This window comes from Morchella sextelata (assembly GCF_020137385.1).
Source record: "Morchella sextelata strain SCLS chromosome Unknown scls_17, whole genome shotgun sequence".
Classification (NCBI taxonomy): domain Eukaryota; kingdom Fungi; phylum Ascomycota; class Pezizomycetes; order Pezizales; family Morchellaceae; genus Morchella; species Morchella sextelata.
Genome location: NW_025408632.1, coordinates 410,014 through 420,173, shown reverse-complemented (window position 1 = coordinate 420,173; position 10,160 = coordinate 410,014). Strand labels below are relative to the sequence as shown.

Genomic DNA, 10,160 nt, shown 5'->3' with positions numbered 1-10,160 from the left:
CCTTTTTTTTTCTCCCTAAAACACATTTATCACTGCTCACATTCAGCTTGGGATAGCTATTACAATGGTGTAAGCTACGAACTTTCAATACAGGATTGCAGTATTCTGTACTCTAGAAAAGCGTACCACCACCGCCGAGAATACCGTAATACACAACGAGGAAACACTTTAAGCGATAAGATAGTTTTTTCTAAACCGAAAAGATGGCACCAGAATATGTTGTGGTATCCGCAGAAAATAACCCAGCTAAAACGGGTACGACCCTATATAGCAGACGAGCTTTCCGGTCCGGGGAACTGATCTTCACCGAGAAACCTTTTATCATAATCAAGAGCCAGCCCGAGGCACAGTTCATAAAAAATCTTTGGAAAGGACTCGCAAAGGATTTCAGGAAGGAGAATCGCGCTGGTAAAGAAGAACATCCAATTGTCGAGGCCTTCAAACTGTTATCGAAAGAGGATCAAGAAGTATTCTTAATGCTCTTCAATGCACGACAGAAGCTACTTACACGAGCTCAGAATCATGTATGCAGTCGTAGGACTGCACCCGGGCCAACATCCGTACTTGAATTATTAGGGATCTACCTGACGAATCTACAATTTATCCATGATGACAGTACAGCGGTTTTTAAGAATATATCCAGAATCAACCATGCTTGCGTCGCAAATGCATATCTCAAATGGAGCCAGCGGCGCGGATACATGGAGGTTATTGCTGCTCAGGATATTCCCATGTCTGATGTGGAAATTACCATCGACTATTCCGAGAAGTTTGCAAGTTTGATCTTCTCAAACGCAAAAGACGTTAGAGATCATTGTTGCTATTTTTATGGCTTTTGGTGCAGGTGTTTATTATGCTTGAGGAATATTCCCCAAGAAAACTCAATAGTCACATCGTATCCAAAGAACCAAACCGATGATGAGACCGAGTTCTATCTTGATAAGGTCGAAGGATTGATACTCACGAACAGAGGTGAGATTCGACCCAAAAATGTTAACGGAAGACTAACTTGATGTTAGCATATATTGACACGATAGAATTAAATGCGGCCCAAGAGGAAGAAACGTTTTTATTTTCTACTAAAAGAGCGAGAGGGCACATTTCAAAGAAAATTGGTGAATTTCCATCAAGGCTTGAAACGCTGTTCTATGACTTCGGGATTAGCTGGAGAACCTATGGGGGAAACAGTCACATAAGACGGAGACTAGAATATCATACCTCACTGTCACAATCAAGTCAAAACCAGTCGTCTACAATGACAACGACGGAGGAAATTGTCAAAAGGTCGCCAATATCTGTTCGTAATAACGACTCGGTAGACCATTTACGGTTATCGGAAGCAAACGAAAAAGAGGACGTTACATCAAGAGTTAACTTAGAGACATCGATAGGAAAGAAGAATGAGGGCGACCTGTCTATTGAACCCTTAACAGTATCTTTGGGCAGTGAAGCTGAATCTAAGCCTAGACCCATACCATTATCAAAAATAACAAGAAGGCTCTCTGGGGAAAATTTAAAGGAGACTACGCCCCTTGTTCATTCTGGAGTTAATAAATGCTCAGTGCCATATGGGACATTCAACCCGATCGCAAATCCTCTCGAGACCAGGTCTTCAAAAAACTTTGAGAAACGATCACCTATCGATAGTCGCAGCCACCGGCCGCGTCTGCATCCGCACCCCGTAGTACCCTCAATAGATAGAAGCAAGAAAGGCTATTCTTATGAAGAAAATGACTTCTCTGGACCTCAGGTAAATGGAGTTGGTTGCTTGAGCAGTGTGACGCAGAACCTTTGTAAATTCGGAAAGGAGCCAGCGGCACCCGAACATCCAATTCAGGAAATAAAACCCCCGAGAGAGATTCAGTTGTGAACGAGGAGGGAAATTCAGCCGAAAGTGAAGCGTTGGCCGCAAAGATACGTGAGATATTTGACCGGGCAGCGGCAAATCTGTCGCAAGCAATGGGGGGAGCTGGTGCAGCTCTTGAGATTAAGCTTCCCTCTGAAGAATCTGTGGGTACTGTCAACTCATTAGATGGAGACCTTTGGCTCTGTTCTGATAGAAACGGCGAGTCGGACGCTCGTGAGATCTCCTCTCAGAAACTTGATAATGTGATGAATCTTCAGCCTCTGAATAGAGGGAGTAGTTGTCCAGACTTAAGGGAAGGTTGTAAACCGGATCTAGCTGGTATGGATAATAGAGAGAATAAACATGACCGAGGACAATATAGTGAGAGTTGGTAGCTAGATCCCGCTGAAGGATTATGGAGAACTATGTGGAGAAATTGGAGTGAGAGAAGACTGGGGGAGGAAACTGGCACTCAGCAAACCTCTTCGAGAGAGATTATGTTAAGAGTAGCTGATTTTTCTGAGGAAGAATTCTGTACTATTTTAAGCACTTGTTAATGAAAGTTGGATAGATCAAGAGTACTTGGATCGTGCTCCATATTTCAAGAGCTAAATAGGAGCTCTATGATCTGTGGATAAGGTACATACATGTACCTTTGATAAATACCTATTCATTTGTCACATTAAAATCGTCCGTGATCACTTATCTTTTAAGCTCTCTCAACAAAGGAAGAAAGTACCATGTAGTTCTGGGTAATTTCCTATCCATTTGAATGACGCATTGGGACTTATTCAGAAGAATACTTTGTTGTATTCCAGAGCGATGTATGGGGCTTATGAACAGCAGGCCGTAAACCACTCACGATCACTCATTCGATAAACGTTCTCATAATTCTGGCCCTTCCACGAAAAACAAACAAGATCGTTTTGTATCTTGGCCTCTCTATCAAAAATTTGAAGATTGCTGAACGAGAAAAAACTCTATGTTATTTCGTCATACTTTTGAAAAAAAAATCCCTTTGTTCCCATCCCAGTTTTGAAGCACTCAAACATTTTACCTTAGTGCTAGATATCGCTCGTCAAAATCCCATAAGAAAAAGAAAAAGAAAATGTTTTACACGGCAGCATCGCCAAGCTCCTCCTTCACAATCTCCTCAGTCACCATTTTTTCAGCTGCCGCCTCCTCCGAGCCTTGCAAAACTTCCTTCTTCAGAATCCCAACCTCGCGTTTGTCTTCTTTTTCTTTGACAATTTCTTTGACGTCGTTCTCTTCAAGCACCTTTGAAGTGGGCTCCTCGAAGGCACTCATAGGCATCGGTTCACCCATTCCGGGTTCCTCTTCGCCATAGCCCTCACCCTTCCCTTCTTCGGCCTCGGCCATTTCTGTGTCAACTGAGGTGTCGGGCTTCTTCTGAGAGGATTGTTTGTTCTTGTTGGTTGAGTCAATGATTTCTCCCTCATCGTTGAAGAAACGCATCAACATTGCCCTATACAAATCGGTTTTGTTAGAAAATTTCCCGTCACCACAACCTAAAAAATTGGCAAGCTTACTTTCGCTCATCCTTAGGCAACATGAGGTTGCAGCTGTGACGACTCTTCCACAATGGCAGGACCAGAGGGTCCGCAAATGACTCCTCCCCAGTGCCCTTCTCAACCTTAAGAACACAGCATCCCATGCTCAAGTTCCTGACCTGCTCCTCAATCTCCGCGATAGTGCTGGCGTCGCCTTCGTATCCCTCAGCATTGACTTTCGGGAAAAGCTCTTTGAGGAGACCCTTGACGGTGCTCTTCTGCTTGGCGCGGACAACACGGCCCTCGCCGATCCAACCTTCAATGATTGGAAGTCCCTCGTTCTGGATTCTCCATGGGCATACGTCAGGCTCTTGGACATCCTGTTTGAAGAATGCCTTGACTCCGCAATGGATGAACTTAATATTCTTCCCTTCATTCATGGTGAGAATGGTCTTGGCCAGATTGCACGTAAAGTAAATTGCGCGGCTTGGGATTCCCTCCGCGTTACGGACGAGAAAGCAGTCGCGGGGGAAGCGTGGTGATAAGCCATAAAAGTCAAATACTTGCTTGATTACTGAGTGTTCGGGCGAAAGATACTTGAAAGGTTCCTCGATTGGTTGGCCGCCGTTCTTCCTGCCCACTTTTTGGGGAGCACCTTCTTGTTTGGCCTCTGTCTTTTCACCGGTCTTCTTTGAAGCCCATGGCTCAGAAGCTTCGCCCTTGGGTTCTGCCTCAGCAGTGTCCTCTAGTCGTGTCTTCTTGGCCGCTGGTGGTGTAGGAGGGGCGGCGTCAACAGTCTCGATTTTACGTTTTGTGGGAGATTCTGGAGCTTCAGAAGGCACTGACTCTTCTACTACAGCGGGAGTAACTGGTGCAGGTGTTTCTTCGGTCGCAATTTCGGCGCCTTCAGCAGCCTCAGGAGCCTCGCTGGCTGCCTCCTCATCAAGTTCTTTCCCTGCCTGGGCCTTGGCTATGGCGGCCATCTTTTTTCTTCCGCCTGCCTCAGGCTTGATCGCCCTGATCTCCTGCTTCTTTTCCAACACTGTGATAAAAAATCCGCCAGTGTCTTGAAGATGGGGATAGACACGGATCGCCCTTTCAAGAGGTACCCTCGTTGGGTCATCAAGGGATTTCTTGTTCTCGGTGGGGAACATCTCTCTTGTCATTCTGCTCATTCGCTCCACGGATTTCTTATCATTTTCTACCTCCTCCCAGGTGGAGAACCAGGCACCATCCTTGTCGCAGATTCTCCATTCAGACACACCAGGTCGTCTTTTCAACTCTGGCAGCCTGTCGCTGACGTCGACAATGTTTACCTTTTCTACACCACCGCATCTATCGATAGCAGCAGCAAGTACGGCTTCATTCTCGACGGGGTTCATTGAGCAGGTCGAATAAACAATTCTTCCACCGACCTTCAACATCTGCAACCCACGAACCAAGATTCGGACCTGGGTGAGATGCAGGTTGAAAGCACCATTGGGAGTCCAGTCCCTCCAAATACCATAGTTCTTTCTTGGCGTGCCGTCACCAGTACATGGTACATCTGCAAGAATACGATCGAACTTCAGGTACTCCACAGTCCCGTTCTCTTCCTTAACCCGAATACTAGGAAACCATGTCGCATCATGGTTGGTAACGATCAAGTTCGGGGAATTCAGACGCTTAGTCTGATGAATCAGCATGTGACTCCTCCTGTAGTCTGCGTCGTTCGCAATAACAAGACCAGTAGGTCTCCCACCGCTGTCAGAGCTCCCTTCAGGCGCCGCGTCCCCCTGCGCAACGGCCGCTTCGACGCGTGCTTCCTCGCCAGCGTGAATAGCCTCGATGAGCTGGGCCGTCTTTGATCCCGGGGCAGCACACATGTCAAGAACAGTGTGGTGCGGCTCAATGTCCATCAATAATGGTGGAATCATAGAGACTGCCTCTTGACGAGAGATGTTGCCAACTGTGGTTTCGGCGACAAGGAAATTCTGGAATTTCTTGAAGGGAGCGCAGCGACGGATGACTGCCTTTCCGGCGGTCATTTGCCAAGCTGGATTTTAGTTTAGCATGGTTTCTAGAAACCTGAGAGTGAAATAAATACCAAGATTGTCAGGGAACCATGGGAGCGGAGTGGGAGGCGCGACGGGTTGGCCTTCCCAAATGATTCCTGAGAGATGGGGGACGTGGACTTCTTGGAGTGTCTTCAAAACGTTCAGCGCATGGCTATACGGTTACCAGTCAGTGTCGCTCTCCAGTCTAGCTATAAGATAAGAACAAAAAAAAGAATTCCTACCCTTTGCTCCCAGTGAACCGGAAGGTAGTCGGTAAAGTTCTCTTCAACGTGCTCCAGAACTCCTCCCATTCCTCTTCTGGGATCAGGCCAGACTCCTTGTAAAACTTCTCATATTTTTCATTCTCTGTTGGGATCGAGACATATGCATCGCCGCGTGTGTCCGCACCCTTCGACCCAGAGCCTTGTCCGCTCTTATTCTCTCTCCTCGACTATGTTGGAGAATTGGTCAGCCAGAAGATTCCGTAGGAAATCAAAAGAATAAGGGAAACATACGCGCCAGTTATTCCTGTTGCTCTTTCCCATTGTTGCTTGAGCTCTTGATTGGGGGTGAAATGGGGTTAGAGGTACGTGAATAGTAAGAAATTCTGTGATGGTGGGGTGCAGTTGGGTTGTGGTGGGAATTTTCGCCAAGCGATCTGCTGGGCTGGGTTCTTGTGTTTCACAACACTAAATTTACGTATGCCAAGCAGAACTTGACCTCACCTCGACTTTGCTTTTGGCTTAACTAACATTCCTCTAATCTAGGATTAAAATAATACCAACATAGACACTATTAAATATGCCAGAAAAGAGCTTCAAAACGTATATTTCTTTCAGCCTCAAGACCTGTGAATCTCGAGAACTCTGGTTAAGCATAGGCTAGAGGCGTTTAAGATTTTAATTTGAAGTTTAATTACTAGTGAAGAGCTCGGTTTATTAAGGTGGCGGTCATGTATCTAAGTGATGCCAAAGTACTTAAGCTTCTTCGCGACTTAATATATAGACACTAGGCTGAGTAACTTCTTTCCAAATAGTCTGTCAAGAATAGGAATATGGAGAATATCGGCTAGTCACGATATCATACCTCACGCTAGTTATCAAAGGTCAGGAGCACACACAAGCTAGGACACTTAGAACCCATAGAAACCGCTATGTTTTATTACCCCAATGCCTCCTAAAACTCTCCTATTGTTTTAAAAATAATGAAAGGAGAGAAGACTAAAAATATATGTTGAATCATTCCTGCGATATATCGAGGTTAGTCGAGTGGAAAACCATGAAGAAGCCATGATATATAACCATGTAAAGAACTTACCACTTTACGCAAAGAAAATTAACCTTGTAAGCCAATTGCACCTCACTTGGATAGAAAGTCTGAGAAAAACATCAGCACATATTCTTAGCTGCGAGATATATATCGTACTTACATGATGCATGTGCACTGGGATCACCTTTCCCAAAAGCGAAACTTTTTGCCAGAACTGCCGTTGGAGCGGGATTCCATCAAGCTCTTCTTCTTCAAGCGCATGATTTCGGACTGGCGCCTATCCTCTTCCGTTTCTTGGTGGAGAGGAGGAATGTCCCGGTATTCCTGCAACAGCGCATGCCAGTATTTTCCACGCTGAGTGCTAGTCGCTTTCATCTCCCGCTCCTTGCGGATGCGGGTCGACCTAGCCTCGAAATACTGTTCCCACTCAGTAGGTGGAGGTGTAGTCGATGGTGCCAGATCAAAACTTTTGGCGTTTGAGGAGCGCGTACGATGATTAGTGGAAGCGCTTGGGGGCACTGGAAGATTTTAGTTATGTTTCTTCTTTCCGTTTGTTTTATTTTTATGGAGGATATATATATATACTTACGATTCGCTAGATGGGACCTGACTCGGTCAGACCGCTCTTGAGTGGTTGAGAGGCGACCCTCAGGGCTTTTTTCTTCGATCGTTTGCAATTGGCTTTGATCGGCATATTCTATATGGCTTATAGAGCTGTTCGTGGTGCTCATCTGGCCATAAACTTGATTCTGGTCATCCATAGCTAGCTGAATGATAATAAGTTAAAGCATGAGGGCAATCATTGGAAGGTCAATCATGATTACTTACTTATTCGCTGCTCTGAGTTTTCTTCAGCACGAACTCTACAGCACACGCACTGTACGTGATAAAGCCTGTACGATCCATTGTGAGCTCAAGAACAATAAATTGACGGATTGATAACAAGTGGGAGAGTCGGAGGTCGTCACTTACTTTGGGCGGGATGGCTTATTTCAGAGAAGCGATTTTCGGCGAAGGATGATTGATTTCCCAGGCAAACTTCACCAGAATTGTGGATGTTTGTGGGGAAAAGGGAAACAAGAGGGAAAGAGAGTGGGACAGAAGAATAGCGGGGCAAAAGGAATCTCAGTTGTGGGAGAACGGCTAGCGCGTTTCTGGCCTTAACCAGGCCGTCGGCAGCAATTTAGTGGGTGATTACTGTTTAATTATGAAAGTGGCTTTGGAATATCAATCTCTAGTTTGAATGCCCCTCCACATGTTCAATAATTTGAGCAGCGATGTATAAGATCCAAGATTCATGGGAAATTCTACCGCAAGAATAGATGTGAATTGAGGAAAGATCATATTGGAATATCTGCACAGCTTTCTTAGATTTCAAAGGATCCGGACTCTGTGTGCATTTATGTATTGGCTTTCTTTCTCTCTACTCCTAACATCACATTACATATATATAAACTGAGGCACAATGGTAGGCCTTAAGAACCCTTATATGTTGTCATAGAACTGTTCACTGTTCAACCTTCCCTTCATACCCTGGAGAAAAGAAAGCAATTCTGCTGGATATGTCAAGGTATGACCATACAGCGCGAAGTATATCGTCTGCGATCACTGTGAGATCCCTCTAAGTCTTACTTATGGCCAGGAAGTACGCGTACATGTAGCCACATAGCAATACTTTACTCGCTGTCTCGTCGAGGTGAGGAGCTTGTATAAGTCACCTCGCCGAGCTAGGTGAGGAATAACTTACGTGCCACCTCGCCGAGGTCAGGGAACTATCCGTACTTACGCTGAGATATAGATCAGGCTGCCGCCAGATATATACGTGCACTCAGCTATGGCTTGTTGGTATGTCCCATAGCCTGGATCATGGTATATCACTCGTATTGGCGCCAAGGTTCGTACCTCACGCAGCTTCTTCTATGATGGAAGTACACACCCGATTATTGACCAATCAGAATCATAGGAAGTCTGGGCACGAGACAGCCCAATCCCGAAACATCAACCGCGAGACTAGTGTCGACTCCCCGCGAGGCTTAGGGTCTGCGCTCCTTGCCAGATTGCGCATCAACCTTCTCTAAATGGTCTAGCTAAGTACATAGAATAGTGCATGTAGCCAATGTGTTCCCTCTCACATGAATTATCACTCGATTTATACACTTCTCATGCCCCAGAGCTTCTGGGGCAGAATATGCCTGCGCTTTGCAAAAAAGAGGGGAGTGAGCATCGCCTGAGTTAGATACCAGACAGGTAGAGACCACTCATAGTTTAGCGAACGATCAACGCCAACTCCTCCCTTCCACCAATGAATCTTTCGACTCTCACAAGGTCCATGGCCCTTGATGCGATCTTTCTTTTATTTATGGGGAGGGAGGGAGAAGGGAACGCGTACGCGGTTGTAACCCTTCCGCGGGCATAGCGTATTCTCAACGACTTTCAGGTTGCGCTGGCAAAGCCGCCACAATGTCCGCTTTTTCTTCCGCCGACCCAAGGAACAAGCCCGGCCAGCCTTCTCCCCTAAGAATTCCGTTGCGGAGGAAGATCTTTCACCACTCTGCACATTCTAACTTGTCTGTGGCACACAAAATGATATGCGCTTCAATTGGAACCACACGCCTACAAAGCCAAGAAAGACCATGTAGGGAGGTATCAGAGAGATTCCATTTCACTTCACATGCGTTTATCTCGATGATTGACAGCAATGACAGGCTTGAAGTCGAATGATTTCTCGAGTCGGGGTAAATCTCCGAAGGAGTCCATTTCTATCCTGCGGATTCCCCATCCTCATCAGGGCATGGCACTGGTACACACCCCTCCATCTTTCGATATCGTGATTACTTTATGGCTACAGCTGACACCAATTCTTTCACCAGAATTTCTAGAAAGCTAAGATCGCCGGCGCCGCCGGCATCAACTCGATCCCTAACCTTGGATAACACGAACCTCTATAGCTTGGATTGACACAAAGACCTTCCGAAGAAGATAGAACCGGACACATATTCCTACCCTTGACTGAGCAACACATAGTGTGGCTTCGAGGCCTCTACCTCAAGAGAGCAAGGCATGGGGGTCCACAAGGCAAGCTACTCGAGATTCGGGTAATCCTACTAGTATTGGTGGCATATATGGAGTGGAATTGATATTTCTTATGAGACGTTTGACTATCATTCCCGGACTCTTAGATTCAGTCTTTTCAAGATTGTTTCGCTTGAATTGAATCTCGGTATTACGATTTCAACGGTAAAATGCAACTTCGACAGGTCTAATTATAGTAATGATCTGCCTCGAGGCATCACCCCCATCTACACGAGCAAGCAAAGGCACGGACCATGCGAGGTAGAGGCACCCCGATGCACTTGTCTCTGATCGCCTCGAGCAGCTTCGTGGACCACCCTAAACACATTACATCATCGCCCGTTCCTACGACTAGCAATCATGTGCGAGTGATATCCTGTGATTAAATTATTGTTTCATGAGGCGAACGCCTCCCATGGATGAGAA

General features: G+C 45.9%; 4 protein-coding genes across 4 annotated transcripts; 2 read left to right on the top strand and 2 right to left on the bottom strand.

Annotated features, from left to right (window-relative positions):
• Window positions 1-203: 203 nt before the first annotated feature.
• Window positions 204-1,013, top strand: H6S33_004241 (uncharacterized protein; the record flags this gene model as incomplete). The annotated part of the gene is made up of 1 exon (XM_044835956.1): window positions 204-1,013. The coding sequence occupies one exon, from the start codon at window positions 204-206 to the stop codon at window positions 1,011-1,013; it is 810 nt and encodes a 269-aa protein (XP_044690979.1).
• A 242-nt stretch (window positions 1,014-1,255) lies between these two features.
• On the top strand, window positions 1,256-1,870 carry H6S33_004240 (uncharacterized protein; the record flags this gene model as incomplete). Its single annotated transcript, XM_044835955.1, has 1 exon — window positions 1,256-1,870. One exon carries the CDS (start codon window positions 1,256-1,258, stop codon window positions 1,868-1,870), a length of 615 nt encoding a protein of 204 aa, XP_044690978.1.
• Window positions 1,871-2,959: 1,089 nt separating this feature from the next.
• H6S33_004239 (uncharacterized protein) lies at window positions 2,960-5,938 on the bottom strand (the record flags this gene model as incomplete). Its single annotated transcript, XM_044835953.1, has 5 exons — window positions 2,960-3,332; window positions 3,397-5,392; window positions 5,444-5,565; window positions 5,636-5,844; window positions 5,909-5,938. 5 exons carry the CDS (start codon window positions 5,936-5,938, stop codon window positions 2,960-2,962), a joined length of 2,730 nt encoding a protein of 909 aa, XP_044690977.1.
• A 904-nt stretch (window positions 5,939-6,842) lies between these two features.
• Window positions 6,843-7,356, bottom strand: H6S33_004238 (uncharacterized protein; the record flags this gene model as incomplete). The annotated part of the gene is made up of 2 exons (XM_044835952.1): window positions 6,843-7,180; window positions 7,269-7,356. The coding sequence occupies 2 exons, from the start codon at window positions 7,354-7,356 to the stop codon at window positions 6,843-6,845; spliced, it is 426 nt and encodes a 141-aa protein (XP_044690976.1).
• Between the last annotated feature and the right edge of the window lie 2,804 nt (window positions 7,357-10,160).